Raw genomic sequence first — 19737 nt, 5'->3', positions numbered from 1 at the left:
TAAAGTTCCCTTGGCCTTTGGAATTAAAATAGCCCCACATCATCACATAGCCTTCACCATACCTAGAGATTGGCATGGTTTTATTTCAGTTAGCCTAAAAGCTAGTTTGATTTGCATTGAGAGATGATCTTATGGAAAGTACCCCATGCCAATCTCTAGGTAACTCATTATTAACTCATCTTTATCTTTAGGTCATGTTCCAAGAACATTTAAACAGGCAGTTATAAAACCTCTCATTAAGAAACCACAATTAGATCATAATAATCTAGCAAATTATAGACCCATTTCAAATCTACCTTTTATGTCTAAAATATTAGAAAAAGTTGTGTCCGCTCAACTGGGCTCTTTCTTGCAAGAAAATGATATCTATGAAAAGTTTCAGTCAGGATTCAGGCCGCATCATAGCACTGAAACTGCGCTCGTTAAAATCACAAATGATTTACTCTTAGCTTCTGACCAAGGCTGCATCTCAATACTAGTTTTACTTGATCTTACTTGATGCTGCATTCGATACTATAGATCACACAATACTCTTAGATCGACTACAAAATTATACTGGTGTTCAAGGACATTGAACTGACATTGTGTTAATGACCAAGACCAGCATGGTGTACCCAAATCAAAAACCATGGCTTGATGGGAATGTATACTGTTCTCATTACTGAAAGTGAGGAATGCTGCCTACAGGTCAGGGGACAGGCTGGCTTACAGTAATGCTCGAAGAGATCTTAAGAAGGGCATCAAAGCAGCAAAACACAGGTATCAACAACGCATCGAGGGCCATTTTAAAGATAACAACTCCCGCAGTATGTGGACAGGCATTAAAGCTCTAACGGACTATAAGAACAACCCCTCCTTGTCCGGCCATGATGCCACGCTTCCTGACACCCTGAACCAGTTCTTTGCGCGCTTTGACGGTCACTCCAACAGCATGGAAATCCAGACAGCATCATCACCCATAGAGGAGCCGGTACCTGTCTTCGAATGCCAACAAGTGAGATCCACGCTACGGAGGACAAATGTCAATAAAGCAGCAGGACCAGACAAAGTTCCAGGTCGCACGCTGAAGTCATGTGCTGACCAACTGGCGGGGGTGTTCACCAGCATCTTCAATCTGTCTCTGCAGCAGGCTGTTGTCCCAACATGCCTAAAATCAACTACCATTATTCCCGTGCCCAAAAAACGGTCAGTAAAATGTCTGAATGACTATCGCCCAGTCGCTCTGACACCAATTATCATAAAGTGCTTTGAGAGATTGGTTCTTTCACACATCAAAGCCAACATCCCTGCTGACCTGGACAGCCTACAGTTTGCTTACTGTAAGAACAGATCTACAGAGGATGCAAACTCAATCGCACTTCACACCAGCCTTACTCATTTTGAGCATCCCAATACATATGTTAGGATGCTATTTGTAGACTTCAGCTCGGCGTTTAATACCATCGTGCCATACAAACTTGTAAATAAGCTGAACAACCTGGGACTAAACACCACACTCTGCTCATGGATTTTGGATTTCCTCACTAACAGACCACAGAATGTCAGGGTGGGCAATCATACATCATCTGTTATCACCATTAACACAGGAGCACCGCAGGGATGCGTTCTTAGTCCAGCTCTCTTCACCCTATTCACACACGACTGCAAACCCATCCACTCCTCTTCTAACACCATAGTGAAGTTTGCTGATGATACCACTATAGTGGGAAGGATATCAGAAAACAATGAGTCTCACTACAGAGAGGATGTTCAACACCTAATCAAATGGTGTGTGATCAACGGATTGGTTCTGAACACTGCCAAAACAAAGGAGATCGTTGTAGACTACAGGAGAGTCAAGAGAACAACATCACCCCCCCTCTACATAAATGGTGAGGAAGTTGAGAGGGTGAATGACATCAAATTCCTGGGTCTTCACATAACAAAAGATCTCACATGGACCATTAACACATCTCACTTAGTGAAGAAAGCGCAGCAGAGACTTTTTTTCCTAAGAAAACTTAAAAAAACAAAAGTACCAACCCAGCTCTTAGTAAATTTTTACAGGAGCACAATAGAGAGTATCCTCTGTTATTGCATCTCAGTGTGGTACTCCAGCTGCACTGCAGAAAAACGCCGAGCTTTGACCCGGACCGCCAAAACTGCTCAGAGGATCATAGGAATCAAACTCCCGAACCTTGATATGATCTATGATAGTAGCCTACAAAAGCGAGCTATCAACATTATCAAGGATTCAACTCACCCAGGACATAGTTTTTTTGTACCCCTCCCATCAGGGAAAAGATATAGAACACTCAGAACTCATACAAACAGACTTAAGAACAGCTTTTTCCCCAGAGCTGTAGCCTGTGCCACCCCTCCAACACATAAATAGTTAATCCTTCCTCTCTTTTCCCTTTCTTATGTTTGTTGCTTTATGGGATATTCATGTCTGTACTCAACCACTACTACACTGTAAATATTGATACATTTCTATCCTTAAATTTATCTTGTTTATTTATTATACTAAGTGCCTTTTTAATTATTTATTTTTTATACTTTATATTTTATATTTTATTACATTTATTATGTTAATGTAGCTGCTTTCTTGTTTCATGGCTGCTGACCTCTGTGTGCTACCAAACAAATTTCGTTGTATAACTACAATGACAATAAAGTTTCTTCTTCCAAGGACAAGCATTAAGCTGGTTTAGATCATACTTAGATCATACTTGACCGCTACCATTTTGTCTATTTAAATGGAGAAGAATCGATCATAACTCCAGTAAACTATGGAGTGCCGCAGGGATCTGTGTTGGGCCCTCTGTTATTCTCAATATATATGATGCCACTTGGAAATATTATAAGGAAACATGGAATTAGTTTCCATTGTTATGCTGATGACACTCAAATCTATATTTCATCACGGCCAGATGAAAACGCTAAATTATCCAAATTGACAGAGTGTGTTAAAGATATAAAAGATTGGATGACGCGTAATTTTCTTTTATTAAATCCAGACAAGACAGAGGTAATACTTATCGGTTCAAAAAAACGCTCACAGAACCTCTCACAATACAACTTTGACATCGTAGGATGTCCTGTTACTTTATCCTCTACAGTAAAAGACCTGGGTGTTATACTCGATTGTAACCTGTCTTTTGAAAATCATATTTCGTATGTTACAAAAACAGCCTTTTTCCACCTTAGAAACATTGCTAAGCTACGTAATATGCTATCAGTTTCTGATGCAGAAAAGTTATGCATTCATGACCTCGAGACTAGATTACTGTAATGCTTTATTAGCCGGTTGTCCTGCATCCTCTATAAACAAGCTACAGTTAGTCCAAAATGCCGCTGCTAGAGTTCTTACTAGATCAAGAAAATATGATCATATAACACCGATTTTATCATCACTACATTGGCTACCTATAAAGTTCCGTATTAATTATAAGGTATTGCTACTGACTTATAAAGCCCTAAACGGCTTAGCTCCAGTCTATTTAACGGATCTTCTATCGCCCTATAATCCATCGTGCTCTTTAAGATCAATAAATTTGAGGCTTTTGGTCATACCTAGGATATCCAGATCCACCAAAGGAGGGAGAGCATTTTCACATTTGGCTCCGAAACTCTGGAATAGCCTTCCTGATACTGTTCGTTGCTCAGACTCGCTCTCCCAGGTTAAAACTAGATTAAAGACGCATCTTTTCAGACAGGCATTCATATAATATTGTTAATCTCACAGTTTCAAACTACAATCCGGCCTCTAGTTCATAAATGCCAGAGGAGAACTGGCCCCCGACTGAGCCTGGGTTCTCCCAAGGTTTTTATTTTTTTTTCTCCATTAGGTCACTTGATGGAGTTTTAGGACAACATTAGGTCACTTGATGGAGTTTTTTCGGTTCCTTGCCACTGTTGCCTTTGGCTTGCTCAGTTGGGGATATTTTGGGGATATTTCATTTTATTCTATCAATCAATAAATTCCACTAGAAACAAACTTTGTTGTATTATTTTATTTTATTTTAATACTGTGAAGCTGCTTTAATACAATCTGTATTGTGAAAAGCGCTATACAAATATACTTGATTTGATTTGATTTGATATTGATCATTGATAAGCTTGTAGAGTATTGTGAGAGATCCAGTAAGTGAGTGTACCTGCATTTACAGTAGATATAGCATCTTCCTTCAGGTCAGTCCTATATTCATAATAATAAATCTGTTTGAATGTCCGCTGCGATATCTTGTCCTTTTAATCGTTAAGGGGTTTTCCCGTGACACTAGTCATTTATCAGTTGTGTCTTGCTTCTCTGTGTTCACAAGTTTGAATCCTAAAAGTCATCTCTACTGACTTACTCACTCATAAAGACAGTCTTTGCCACCATCTAATGGTTAAATAATGTATGTAACTTCTGCTGCTGTTTATGGTCAGGGACTATTTTACCAGCGGAAGGAAGGCTTTTAGTGATTTTACTTCATGAAAGTTGCATAGATACATATTCTTCGGCTTTGATATTTGCATTCTGTGTTAATCATTTTATAAAAGCAATAAGGCACTTGAGGCAGCACTGGCAACACTGGCCAGCGCAAGGTGACACCGGATGTGCCAATGCGTATAGTGACCTGCCATTGGCTTATGTGCGTCAGATGTCATGTCACTACTGTCGTGTGGCAACGACATAAGGATGACATTACCTCGAAAACATGATGAAATTTTGATTTTCCTCATCTAAACATATCAGTGGGCAGTAGCATAAATTATTTGTCAAGGAGATAACAGATTCTGAAATGCTGCAATGAATGATCCACACAACAAAATGGAAATGCAGAATGCGTATGCTTATTGTTGACAATAGGGAATGGCCTTAAATGAGAAATGATTCAGTGATTATTTTGCATAGATGTTACAATCAAATGCTAATGCAATGCTTCTGTGTCCAGAGGCATAATGAGCCATTTATTATGAGCATCAAAGATTAGTTTCAGCAACTTGTTGATGAATCAATGAATCAGTGTTTCAATGTTTTTGGACCACTCAGTTCATTTAAAGGACAAGTTCGGTATTTTATTTTTTTTTTGCTTGTTGATCATATTATTCCTTCTAGTGTGATGGAATGTTTAAAGTCACTTATGTCTACAACGGTCATTACTGTAAAAAAGTGATATACATGTTGAGAATGTATGTTTTGAGCTTTTGTTATGCATTCTCTTATGCTTCATTCTGAGTAAATACACCAACAAAGAAGCCATCACTGCAATGCTCTCTTTTATTTCATTTTTCGACATACCACAACATTAAAAGCTGCGTCGACCAGGACAGTTGTTCGGCTACCGGACAATGTGGTACTTCTGCAGAAGTTGCGTGTTAAACGTGATGACATATGCGGCTGCTGCAAGAACTCAACCCACCAGGGACAGAACAAGGACACGTCGTAGATTCGTTTGGCGTACCTACCTATCACTCCATGGGACCGAACTTTGCTCCATGGCATGTTGATGGGTACGATTTGTTTCTACCGGTACTTCCAGACAGTATCGCTTGATTCCGGTTCTGGCTTGATTGACAGGTATCTCGTCCATTCAGTGATAAGTACGTCATTCTCAAAATATACCTACCTTTTCCGTTTTTTCTGAATTGTCGTTGTGTTTTCTGAATTGTTATTTTGTTTTCTGAATTGTCGTTGTGTTTTCTGAATTGTTATTTTGTTTTCTGAATTGTTATTTTGTTTTTGTAATTGTGATTTGTTTTGCACCTCTCGGCCACCGTAGATATGCAATATCATTGCAGCACCAAAGAAGAGTTAGTATTAGGCAATTATTTCACAAACTTCATTATATGCACTTCGAAATATTAGAGGTTCGGACCTCCGAGACCTCAGTGGTGAGTATGGCCCTGTGTGTCAGTGATTTGAACAGCTCTCTGATAAAGACTAATAGTTTATTCTGGAGAGTGTGTTGTTTGCTTTAAGTGAGAATAAAACTTCTGCTTTTTATGTTTATGTTTTCATTTATTATATCATAATGATCACTGAGATATACTGTGTTTCAGGAACCAGTGGACTGGATCATGTGTTCATCAGTTCTGGTGAAAATGTCTCTCTATCCTGTAATTATACTCTTTCTGACTGCAAATCACTATGGATCTACAATGGCAATGTGAAAGGTTCAAAAGGATTTATACTTAATAATGAAGAGATAAGGAATAAAGACACAGAGAGACATGAGAGACTGAGTCTGGAGTCTGACTGCTCTCTGAACATCAAGAACGTCACAGGAGAAGATTATGGATTTTACAGCTGCAGACAAAATGTGAATTACAGAGGACAAGGACTTGATGCAACTGTTGATGCAGTTAATGCAGATTTTTATCTGTATGTTCTTCATGGTAAGTTTATGATTATGTGGTCAATTTAAAAAGGGCAGATTCTCCCTTTAAACTCAGATGATGATTGAAGAGTCTTTGATTTGTGTCTTGTGTTCAGTTTCAGTGTCTCCATCATCTTCATCATCACAGACTGAGATCAGTCCAGGCCGCTCTGTGACTCTCTCCTGTCAGTTGTATTCTGCATTCTACTGTTCTTATATGGGAGTTGAATTTAAGCTGTTGTGGGTGAATCAGGCTGGTGTTGATCTGAAGACAGACTCCAGATATCAGATATTATCATCATCAGCTCAAGGTCGCTGTATCCTCACTCTGACTACAACACTCCTGAATGAAGATGACAACAGAGAGTGGAGATGTCAGCTTACTCGCAGAGATCAACTCGAGACCTCAGTCAGATACACTGTCAAGTATTCAGGTGAGAAAACACTCTTTTCTGACAGATTTGTGAAAACTTCCACAGATTGGCTCTACTCTTTCTGATGGCTTCGTACGTTTTGGAGTTGTAAAATATTAGTGGTCAAAGTCATAAACTGCATAACAATCCTTATAATTCCCAATGGTGGCCTCCTACATGGGTCATACATGATATATTGCATAAATCAGACGAGTGTATTAAAGCCTAGTATGACCCATGTAGGAGGTCGGCTTTAGGAATTATAAGGCTTATGTCCTTCATTCAAGCTGAAGGTTTATTTGCAGAAGCTCAACTGTGTTTCACTCTCATATAAACCAGGAATAAATTATACAGTAACACAGTACAGTCTCTTCTCAACTACTGCCACTGTAAACTGTGATGATGAACACAAACTGCAGGTCATGATCGATATGAACATATGATGTTAATGTCCTACAGTTGATGCATCTGAACATTCATCTTCTGCAGCTCCAGTCGCTTCACCAACACTGATTCCAGTCAGAAGCTCAAACTCTGAGAAGAAATCAAGCCGAACTACAGCAGCAGCTCCTACACAAGGTTCATGATCACATGATCACTGTATAAATAGATTTATTTTTGGTGAATGTCATTCTCCTCCTGACAGCTTGAGAGTGAAGTAAGAAGATAATAGATGACAGACTCATGCACATATTCATCATTTCTGTGATGTGAAGCTCCAGTATTATGTGATGATGATGTTGTGTATATGTGGCATTATGTGTTGAACTGAACTAACAGACGTGATCCACAGATCCAGCTGATACAGCATCAGAAACTGGAGTCAGTGTGACTGCTGGATCATTATACAGAGGTACGACACGTTCATTTATACTGACAGTTTTATAACATTAAACTATCAATCAGCAGGGATGGACTGAGGCTAAAAAACAGCCCTGGACTTTCTCCCAAATAGGCCCATCATCCGGCCATTTGTCCCTAGCCGTACGCGACAGACACTAGTCAGGATGTTCTGATACTATGCCACAATACTGTAGCCTATCAGACAAGGTATTCACAGTAAGTAACATCTCAAACCCAATGATGATAATTGGGGTTGTGTTATTAAAGCGGCGCTATGCAGTTTTGGCGCTTTTTGCTCGCGGGTTTCTCTTTAGAGCTCCCCCTACAGCTTCGGAATAGATATTTGACAACACTGTCGTCAAAACTCGTTGGCGACTCTCCCCCCTCCCATCTCCTCCCGCTGGTCATGTGCATTTGTTTTCAAAGAACCCGGCAAACGCACCGAGCCATGTCCACTGAGGTGTGTATGATACACAGAAGGCTAGCATATAAATGTTTAGATAGTGTATGTGTGCAGTGCCGTAAAGCAATTCGTGACATCGTGAGACCTGATATCACGCGATACTTCCTGATGCTGAGGCCCGCCGCCCCAAAGTTGCAAGGGTGGTTTTTCGGCTCACAGGCGCTCGGGGGGTGCGAGAAGACCACCATTCAACCTGAAAACAGTAATATAACTATTCCCATGACTCCGAAGCTGTTTAGTTGAGGTAAATTAAGCTAAAAAAAATGCATAGTTCACCTTTAATGAAGCCTCAGCCTTCAAATAAAAACAAAAAATGTACAATGCCATTACATCTGCATTGAAAATAAAAATACAAATAATGAAATGTCACTGGCTACAGAAACCCCAAATTACACAAACTTGTAATTATAAAATTTATAGTTACTATAGACTATAACTTACTATTCAAATATAATGTGAGCTAATTTAAAAGTGCAGTAGGTAAGCCTTATAAAACTAATGTAACGTAAACAAATTAGCTCAAATGATATACAGGGAATTTTAATAATTAATCAGGAATATGATTAATATATATATTGCATATTACAGTTACATTAAAATTATTGAAGCTGAAAAATACATAAATTGAACATATCAATATTTCATTCTTAAGATCAATTATCCTGATATCTTTTACTGAAAATTAATGTAATTATCGAACAGTTGCTTGTCCCGCAAACGACCGTAAGATTAACTTATCAACTTCTCATAAAAGTTATCACTTCTTATAATTCCAGGAAGATCAGTTTTCTGGCCCTGAAAACTATTCTCCTGTCCTTATAAATTTAGGTTGCTAAAACCGTGATCAAATTGTAAAGCTTGTAGCTAGGATCAAAACATTTCAGGGACCCGTAATGTGAGAAATATAGACAGAATCAAAACTAGGATATAATGGATTTTTAATCATTGAACTAATAATACATACTACAGTTATACACGGAATATATGTAGCCTATATACAGAAACATTAAGACAACACTATACAAAACACATTACAAGAAGATGAATAACGCATTACGATAGGATGAGAGAGTGAGGATGAGCGAGGGAAAGTGAAAGCAAAATGAACAATCAGAGTGAGAGAGAGAGAGAGATCGGACAGAGAGAGAGAGAGAATTGAAGAAGAGCCTGGCAACTTATTACAAACAAATAACCCTTTTGAGAGACACCTAGATTCAGCTTTAAAATATGTCAGATACTTGCAGTTTGAGGCACTCTTTTGTGGAGCTGAGAAAAAGAAATATGTGTGTCCCTTTTAGAGCGGAGCTGCGTGTCCTGGTTTCTTCCGGAGTTGTGTAGCGGGAAGAATTGAAGGTTCACTTGAACGTAACGTTACCGAGAATGATTCAGGCTAAGTTTATTCAGCTCGTGAATGAACAGAGGCGAATAGGAAAACGAAACTAGACTACAGAAAACATACAAAGAAATAAAAGAGAAGAGAAGCAGGCCGAAGCCGGTCCGGACTTGGGTTTCCAAATTTTTCCGAAGGAGGGAGAAGATAGAGAGAAACTGAAGGTTCGGACTTTTATCAGTGTCCCGTGTACGCCTCCTTTTGCGTGGAGGACGAATCATCTTAGAGCATTTCGAGCGGAAGGTTTTCCTTTGTCCTGTTAGACACGTCCACTCGAATGAGTCATGAGTGAGATCGAATTTGAGAAGATTTGCTCAAGACATATGAAATGTGTCAAATGATACAAATTACTGCAATTGGTTATCGAAATTCAACTCCATCAGGTCAAAAGGATCACACAGGTATCGAAAATACAATATAGATGTTGTAGCAATGCAAAGATACATTATTATGCATTATTAGTATAGGCATTTGCAGTTCGATTAATGTTACAATAGGACATATATATGCTTTCCTATGGTTTCCCAGGTGAAAAGGAAATATATTTAAATTGTGCTTATTTTTATATATTTAATGTATATATTTAGTGTACAGTATTAAGTATGTATTTAAGTTCAATTTTAAGGTAATAGTAATATATTTTAATTAGAGGTGGGCATAGATTATTTTTTTTAATCTAGATTAATCTAAATTTAAATGGCTCATTTGAATTCTGCCGAAGGCATTCAGAATATGTGTGCTACCCAAATAATGACTATAAAAGTAAGTCTTTGAGAACGGGTTTCTCAAACCAGGTGGCGCATTAGACCAGGGGCTCATCTCCTGTTTCCACAATGCATTACAAACTGCTTCAGAAAGCTGTTCTACTCATAGACTGTAAAAGGTTACTACGGTACTGTACTGTTACCGTCCGTAGGCAACATTAGGTAGGCCTATGTTATTATCAACTATTATAGGCTATCAATTAGGGATGGGCGATATGGCCTTAAATCCATATTGTGATATACATTGCAGCCTCTTGCGCTAACGATATATATTAGGCTATAATAAAACCATTTCAGAACAGGTTACACAGACCCTGCTAAACCACTGCTAAATGTATTTTTTATTTATTTTTTAAAGGGTGTATGTAGTTTTGAGAACATATATTGTGCAAAACTGTAAGTATACAACATAATTTTGCAGATAAATAAAATTTAAGTACACTAGCTGCAGAGACTTAAGTAGGTCTAATGTTTATTATGGCTTGGAGCTTATGAAACCCCGAATTTAAAATTAGAAAATTGTCTAACCGATGTATTTAAAGTTTAAAAGAAACACAACAACGATTCTTAAAATCGGGCGCAGACAGAGATTATGTGCTACACCACTAAAATAGGCTATATTGTGAATAATACGCGCGCGCTGGTATTCAGTGATATGTTTTGTTTTGAATTTGAGGTGGTAGAACGGATTAGTCGTGTGTTAACTTATCGAACTGTTACCCCACACACTCTCTCTATAGTTTGCTGCTGCTCTTCGGACAGCTTAAATCCGAACCAAGTCCAAATAATGGATGTTGCACCGATTTTTTTCACCAGCTTTCACTTTCAGCCGTGTTTACTTAAGATGAAGACGAATATGATGCGTTGCAGCCGAGTACCTCACGGCCGCGGGTAGATTGCGTCATCATAGCTTGTATAGTATAGAGTCAGCTTCCAACCCAACTTGGAGAATAGATTAACAGCAATATTTTTTTTTATCGCCCGATAAGAGTCTCGCGTTAACGCAGCTAATGTTTCTCACTAGATCTCGCAGCGATGTTATTACTTAAGTGGCGATTTCAAAAAGCATTTGAAATTCAAATGCTTTCTTTACTGGTCTGGTCTCTTAGCGCTGTGTGGTGTTGCTTGATGAGGCTCGCGCATAGGGCTCGCGAGTCCCGCTTCACAGGTCAAAACTGTTAAACGGTCCACACAAACACAATATGAGTAGCTCAGTTTCGTTCCTGCATTTGCCAGTTGATGTTGTGGTCGTGCCAGCCTCTATGAGCGCGCTTGCCAACCGCGACACGCATTCATTTGAAATAACTATTTTGGTCGGCAGAAAAAATGGTCCAACGAACCGTTCGGTACGTAGTGCGTACCGAAAACCGAACCGAAAGCCTCGTACTGAACGGTTCGATACGAATACGCGTATCGTTACACCCCTATGATATATTTAATACATTTAATTGTAAGTCTTTTTCGCCTGGTAAAAATGGAATTCTTTAGTCCATATTTTAACAGTAGACATTCAATATAAAATGTTAATGTAATTCAGAAAAGGAGTTAATAAAATATCTCTTGAACAACTGTGAAGTCTACATGGTATGTCACTGTATCACAGCAAAAAAGGGCAATTTAACTGTTTAACTGAAAAAGTATACCCAGCCAACAAGAATAATAATTATAATGTACAACAAATGCTAATCTTTATTTTTAGCATTAATGCTTTAGTCAGCCCCCTTTGACTTTGAGAGCAAAAAAAAGTGATGTACTGAAACACATACACTTCACCTCTGTTAAAAAGATTTAAGGAAATTAGAAGTTGTGTAAAATATTGTAAGCCAGGACAAATGACTTGCAGCTTTCCCAAAAATCAATTAAATAAACAGGTTTTTACATGAATGAGCACAAATTAGACACCTGAAATGGATATTTTGCTAACATTTTCCTAACAAGACTGACCGAATCGCCTTTCAATAAGCCTGATTCAAAAATCTCAGAAAAACCTCAAACAGAGGTGATATGAGATTAAACCATACTTACTACTCTACTCTTTGCTTGTCACTGCACTCAGATTTTAGTTTTTCTTCTATAGCAGCTGGTCTGAAAAACAACAAATATTAATATTTAAAAAAAGAGAGAGATTTACATACATATTTATATATCAGTCAGGCATGGCGCGTTTACATTTGTTCACATTAAAGCATATTAAAAACACCACATAGACATATAACAACATTAAAAGCTTGGTTTTCACCACAAGGGGACCTTAATTTGAAAGAATTTCAATTGTAAATGATGACAGTCTCTTTAAGTAGCCTCTGTATCTGGATAACTGATCGGATTTCTGTTTCCTGCATACATTTAAATTAGGTCTGAAGCAGGACACCAGATTAAAGAGAAAAGATGATACAAATTAAACATCTTAACTCTATTAATAATAGAGTATCATCTATCATTATAATAAATCTATCATCTTTAGCCTAATCTATAATAAGATTTTGTAAACGATCTTTGAAAAGTTTGCAAAAAAACTGACCAGCCAATTATGGAAGTGTGTACTTGATTGGAAATTGACTGCGAATAAAGAAGCGCGTTTACACTTGCTTTTTAAATGTGTAAGTGGACAACGTCCGGATACAGGTCGCATGTTAATGTCAAAAAGTGTAAACGCAGCCATAGAATGTTATCAAAAAGGCAATAAGGTTGTCAAGCTTGAACAAATATAAACACCAATCACACACTTCCATAATTGGCTGGTCAGTTTTTTAAAAACTTTTCAAAGATCATTTACAAAATAACAATAAAGCCAAAATGTTCAGGTAATCAGAAATAAATACACAGCTTCATTTTGCAAATACAAATAAAATGAATGTCATGTTGTACATGTTATAACTAATTCTGTTTTTTGCAGATGCATTGGACAATGTTTTGTAGTTGTTTTAAGACAGAGACAAATCTCTCCACATAGATTTTAAACACATTTATCAAAGACTTTAGACTTTGACTATATACCCAGTGCTGAAGTTGCTAGAAATCAGTATCAGCATCATGTTACAGCGGTTAATGTCAGTATTACACGTACACGTCATATTAGCAAATGCATGAGACCTATCCAACTAGGAAAAACCAGTGAGCTATTTATTTATGCAAACAGCAACTAAAACTTACCAGTAACTTCTGATAGCAGTATTAATCTCTTAGAGTCTGATTCGACTTCGACTTGAAAAGCTTGGCTCTGATTGGTCAAATTGAATGTAGCTGAACTGAAAAAGACGTGCTGTTACACCGAGTCAAAAATACGACTGGCAAAGACAACGTAAATGTAATACAAACCTAGAATCACAAAATAATGAGGTTCCAAATGTCACATGTCTTGCAAACTTGAAGATGGGGGAAAAAATAAAAACAACACTAACAGTTACGTGTTCTATTAACGTTAGATAAATAAAAAAATCTAAATGCTGTCATGATCACTCAACCTTAAACAGTTGCAAAACATTTAAGAAAGTTAATCGCAAAAAAACATCACCTAATCCATATGAATCGCGTGGTTTCCTCCAAGTCCTCTAAAGAAACACAATCGCTCCAGTTTAAATTTAGACTTCTAAATCTAATCACATTCAAGGAACATACGCACAGCAAGAACCAATCACAGCCGTTCAACGGCTCTGGAACCAATCAGGATTAGTCACGTGTGTTATTGTGACGAGACTGAAGCCGAGGCAGAATCCATATGCAGTCGTTTATTAAAATCCACAGCAAACAAGACAAAATTGGCAGGCAGTTAGCAGAAACTTAAGGCAGGCAGAGGTAATACACAATGTGGCAGTCCAATCCAAACAGCAGAGCAAAAGGGATAATCCAAGAGGCAAAAACAGAACAAAGCTGGCAAAGGTCATACACGATATAAGCAAAACAATGACAAGAGAACGCTCAGTAAGGCAGGTAGACTGGCAATACTTCGCAATGGCCTGTTAGCCAGGCCATGCTTAAATGTCTCTCAAACAGGAAGTAACCAGTGAAGCAGAGGGAGTGGCACACAGTCAGTACTCGGGAGAGGGCTCCATCTGCTGGCGTGACGTTACAGAATCCCCCACCCTAGGAGCGAGTCCTGGCGCTCGACGAGGACGTCCCCGTGGTCGTGGTGCTGGACGATCTGGTCTGGCTCGATGAAAGTCTCTGATAAGTGATGGATCCAAGATGTCATGGGCGACTACCCACGACCTCTCTTCCGGTCCGTACCCCTCCCAGTCCACCAAATATTGGAGCTGACCCCCTCTCCTTCTTGAGTCCAACAACTCCTTTACCGCATAAGCAGGGGATCCATCAATGTATAGCGGTGGAGGTGGCTCCTGGTTCTCAATGTTGGGGTCAGCACCCGCGTGGACCGGTTTAACCCTCTGGGGTCTGAGGGGTTTTTGGGGTCCTTGAGATGTTCTGACATGCCCTGACATTTGTGCTTTTTTCAGTTGCTTATAAACATATTAATGGCAAAGGTGTAAATTCACTCTATTTAGAACAAACAGGGCTACCATAATATGTGAACAACTTGCATGTACATGTTTGTATTTTTGATAGAATAATGTTTATGCATGTTTTTTTTAAAAACAAAAAACTAAAGTTTCTGAAATAAGGCCATAAAACACATTCTAAATATATGTAAATAAGACTTTTGACTAATGGATGTCGTTGCCTAGAATTTTTTCTTCAAAATTATGTGAAAATCATCCTGCCTAATCATTCACATAACACAATACATTGATTTAAATCTTGTAAAACACTTTTTGTTTGGAAAGGCCATATGCGGGTGGGCGTGATTCACACCTGCGGAGTCAATGGGGCCCGCATAATGAGGCTGCATACGTAATGAGCCTTTCATTCAGGTGTGTGACTGAGCCACAAGAATGCAAGGACAATATATAACTGGTTTGTTGTTTTTTCCACAAATTTTGCTTGCAAATTGTACAATATCCAAGGTAAACATTTCTAGTAATTGTGCAGTTAATTGTTCTCATACTGTATTTTCAGATTTGGAATATATTCTCTTCCCAAATGTGTCACTAATAAAGCATAATAAAATTATTTAAAGAGAAGGCTTATAATGACCTTTTAAGATTTTGTTTACATCTATCCTTATATATATATATTTTTTTTAAGGTTATTCTTTCTTTGTATTCGGGATTCATATTAAAACAGTATTTTTGCCAGCTGTAGTAGCTCCACAACAGCACGCATCTTTGCGTTCATTCATTCCGATTAGAACAAAGCAAACAGAACTGACCTAATTCCTCAGCGGGATCCGTTTGCTCCTCGAAATGATACTTCCAGAACTTCTGAGGTAAATTTTTGCAGGATTATTATCAAGATAGTATTATTCCTCACAGCATCGTAAAGTACATAAGTCTGAAAGTGAACTCGCGGTGTGTGTTATCCAGCTGATGGGCGTTTCACAGGGTTGTTTGGATCGGCTCACATTTGCGTTTTGAATAGTGCGCGCTCTCTGTGGGCGGAGCACATTAAAACTTAATTAGCTGAGATGAGAACGACTGACATCTCTCTCTTTGCATACATATTACATAAACTGTGAATATTTGTTTTTTATAAAAATTACTTCGTTTAAAAGAAGAGAATTCAAGCTTCATGCCTGTATGTCTGTATGCCTGTTTGACTGAGTATTCGCTGAGTTATGGTTCATTTTCGGACGCGTTTCAGAATGGACTACACTGACAGAGAGGAGGCAGAACTCGCTTCGTGTTTATTTTTCTTTATTTGGCAAAAAGCACAACACTTTGTTTTTATTGTGAGTATACACAAAAATAATACACATTTAACAGAATCGATTGATGTATGAAACCTGTTTGTAAAATCAAAGTCAAAAGAGTATTTCGGGTCTCAATTCAACTGATTTGGAAAAAAGCGAGCAGATCACGCCGGCGTGATTGTTGACCTCAGAGGGTTAAGGAGGGAAACATGCAAGGAGGGGGAGACACGATAATTAACGGGAATCTCCAACTGGTATGTGACCTCATTTATCTGTCTTATTATTTTAAATGGGCCTACATACCTTGGGCTTAGTTTCTTGCTTGGTAGCCGCAACTTGAGGTCCCGTGTGGAGAGCCAGACCCTTTGTCCAGGTTGGTAGGGAGGATGTGGGATGTGGTCGTCTATTGGCCTGGATCTCCTGGTTCCTGACAGCCCTTTGTAGACGTACATGAGCAGTGTCCCACACCCTCTCGTTACGACGAATCCAGTCATCGACTGCAGGTACTATAGATGGTTCTCCTGACCATGGGAACATAGGGGGTTGGTATCCAAGCACGCATTGAAATGGGGTAATACCAGTGGATGAATGTCTTAAAGAGTTCTGCGCATACTCTGCCCATGGTAGAAACTCTGCCCAGCGATGCTGTTCAAGACCACAGTACGACCGTAGATACCTGCCAATCTCTTGATTCAACCTTTCCACTTGACCGTTGGACTGAGGATGATATCCTGAGGTTAAGCTGACATTGATGTCCAGCTGTCTGCAGAAGGCTTTCCATACTTGTGAGGTGAATTGTGTTCCTCTATCTGAAACAATATCTTCGGGTATGCCATACACTCTGAAAACATGTTGGAACAGTGCTTGAGCAGTTTCCATGGCAGTGGAGAGGCCCTTCATAGGGATTAGGCGGCAGGATTTTGAGAAGCGGTCAATGATGACTAGGACTGTTGTGAATTCAGTTGATGGAGGTAGATCGGTGACAAAGTCAATTGAAAGGTGTGACCAAGGTTTTTGAGGAATGGGCAAAGGCTGCAACAAACCAGAGGGTAATTGTTTGGGTGTTTTGGACTGAGCACAGATCGAGCAGGACTTGACATAGTTAGTCACATCTTTAATCATTGATGGCCACCAGAATGAATTTTGTGTGAGATAAAGAGTTCTTGAGATACCTGGATGACCTGAGCAGAGTGATGTATGGACCCATTGCATGACTCTTGTACGAAGATTTACAGGAACATAGTGCTTGTTGGGGGGACAACCTTGTTGAGTTGGTTCATTCTGTTGTTCTCTTTGAATTTCCTCCATCAAATCCCATGTAACAGGTTCTGGTGTGGATTCTGCTTGGGGATGATCATGTCGCCTGGACAGGGCATCAGCCTTGCTGTTTTTACTGCCAGGTCTGTAAGTCACTGTAAATTGGAATCTTGTGAAGAAAAGTGACCAGCGTGCTTGTCGAGGATTTAGTCTCTTGGCACTCTTGACATACTCAAGATTCTTATGGTCTGTTATAATCTGGAATGGATGAGTGGAACCCTCTAGCCAGTGTCTCCATGCTTCTATTGCGGCTTTCATAGATAGAAGTTCCTTGTTGCCGACATCATAGTTGCGTTCTGCGTCAGTGAGTTTTCTCGAAAAATATGCACAAGGATAGAGCTTGCCTGGCTGTCCATGGCGTTGAGAGAGCACTGCACCAATTCCATTGTCTGAAGCGTCAACTTCTACTACAAACGGCAGGTTGGGATCTGGATGTTTGAGGATGGGTGCTGTCGTGAAACTGTTCTTGAGTTTAGTGAAGGCTTGCGTGGCATTTTCAGTCCATTTTAATTTTAAAGGTTTACCTTTCAGCAGGGAAGTCAGTGGAGCAGCTGTAATGCTATAATTACTGATAAATCGTCGATAGAAGTTGGCAAATCCTAAAAAGCGCTGAAGTTCCTTGACTGTGGTTTGTTGGGGCCATTCAGTGACTGCTGTAATCTTCGAATTGTCCATTTCTACACCTTGATGGCTGATGTTATATCCCAGGAATGAGGTTCGCTTGACATGGAATTCACACTTCTCAGCTTTTACATAAAGTTGATTCTCTAGTAGCCTGGACAGCACAGTCTTGACATGGTCCTTATGTTCACTTTCAGACTTGGAGTAAATGAGAATATCGTCAATGTATGCAACAACGTACTTGTTCAGGATGTCTCTGAAGATCTCATTGATGAAAGACTGGAAGACTGCTGGTGCATTGGCTAGCCCATATGGCATGACCTGGTATTCATAGTGCCCCCTAGTGGTCAGAAATGCTGTTTTCCACTCATCCCCTTCTTTGATTCTGATGAGGTTGTAGGCGCTCCTGAGGTCTAACTTGGTGTAAATTGTTGCCTCTCTGAGCTGTTCTAGGGCAGAAGGTACTAATGGTAATGGATACCTGAATTTAACAGTGACATTGTTCAAACCTCTGTAGTCAATGCAAGGCCGAAGTCCTCCATCATTCTTTTCCACGAAGAAGAAACCTGCAGCCGCTGGAGAAGTAGATGTACGAATGAAACCGGAACTGAGAGCTTCTTCAATGTATTCCTCCATGGCCTGAGTTTCTGGGAGTGATAGGGGATAGACCTTACTTTTGGGAGGCATCGCATTGGGCAGGAGGTCAATGGCACAATCCCAGGAACGATGAGGTGGAAGAAGGGTCGCATTAGTCTTGCTGAAGACTTCTTGAAATTCTTGATAGCATGATGGAATGGTGACTGATGTAGAATCAGGACTTTCAATACTCGTGGTTAAACACGGCTTGGTAACTAGGGTGCTTAAACAGAGTGTATTGCAGAATTGTGACCATTGCGCAACCTCACCATGATGCCTAGAGATGACTGAGTCGTGAACCGATAGCCATGGGTATCCTAGGATGATTTCATGGCTTGGGGAATCAATCACGTAGAATGAGATGGTTTCCAGATGAAATAGTCCTACTTGAAGTTGCAAGGGTAGAGTTTGTTGTTTGATGCCATCTCCAATGGGCTTGTTGTTAACAGCATTAACTTTAAGTGGGGGGTCACAGGGTTGCGTGGGGATGTTGAATTTCTTGATGATGTCTTGATGGATTAAATTCAACGCAGATCCGGAGTCAATCAACGCTGTGGAATCGATAGAGTCATTTTCAGTGGTAATCTTGACACTGATAGTGAGGAATTTAGTGGTAAAGAGAGAAAAATGATCAACACTCACCCGGCTAGTAATGTTGGTTGTCTTCCGGGCTTTTAGTGGACATACAGCATTAATGTGGCCTGCCTCTCCACAGTAAAAACACAAATTGTGTTTCAGCCATCGTGAGTTCTCCTCCATAGAGAGTTTGGTAACTCCTAGCTGCATTGGTTCAGGGCTGAAAGGAGCAGTAGGCAGGACTGGATTGATTATTTGGGAAGTTTGATTTGTCGAGGTGATTCTCTGTGATGGTGACTTGGATTTAGCAGGGTTATTGCGCATGAGGTTATCAATCTTGATTGCGAGTGTCACATACTCTGAGAAGGATTGGTTGTCTCCCTTGCACGCGAGTTCTGCTTGTAACTCAACATTTAAACTTCGTTGAAACACGGCTTTGAGTGCAACATCATTCCAACCACTCTGAGCAGCGATCGTTCTGAACTCAATGGCGTAATCAGCGGCTGATCGGCGGCCTTGATTCATTTGTAAAAGTTGTGTTGAAACATCCATGCCTCCCGCCGGGTATTCAAACACATCTCTAATTTGTTGAACATAATTGTTCAATAATTTTTAAATCAA

At 39.5% G+C, this 19737-nt stretch overlaps 1 protein-coding gene across 1 annotated transcript in view; it reads left to right on the top strand.

The window, feature by feature from the left end:
• LOC311089632 (uncharacterized protein) overlaps nt 1-19737 on the top strand; it is a 39325-nt gene that overhangs the window by 14455 nt on the left and 5133 nt on the right. Inside the window, exons 2-5 of the mRNA XM_084124495.1 lie at nt 6031-6366; nt 6464-6781; nt 7250-7339; nt 7554-7613. Of these exons, the coding sequence (XP_083980621.1) occupies nt 6031-6366; nt 6464-6781; nt 7250-7339; nt 7554-7613 (804 nt within the window). The remainder of the gene's footprint in view (nt 1-6030; nt 6367-6463; nt 6782-7249; nt 7340-7553; nt 7614-19737) is intronic.

Source organism: Abramis brama (assembly GCF_963993115.1).
Source record: "Abramis brama genome assembly, chromosome: 1".
In the NCBI taxonomy this organism is placed as follows: Eukaryota; Metazoa; Chordata; class Actinopteri; order Cypriniformes; family Leuciscidae; genus Abramis; species Abramis brama.
This window is presented reverse-complemented; position numbering and strand designations above follow the sequence as displayed.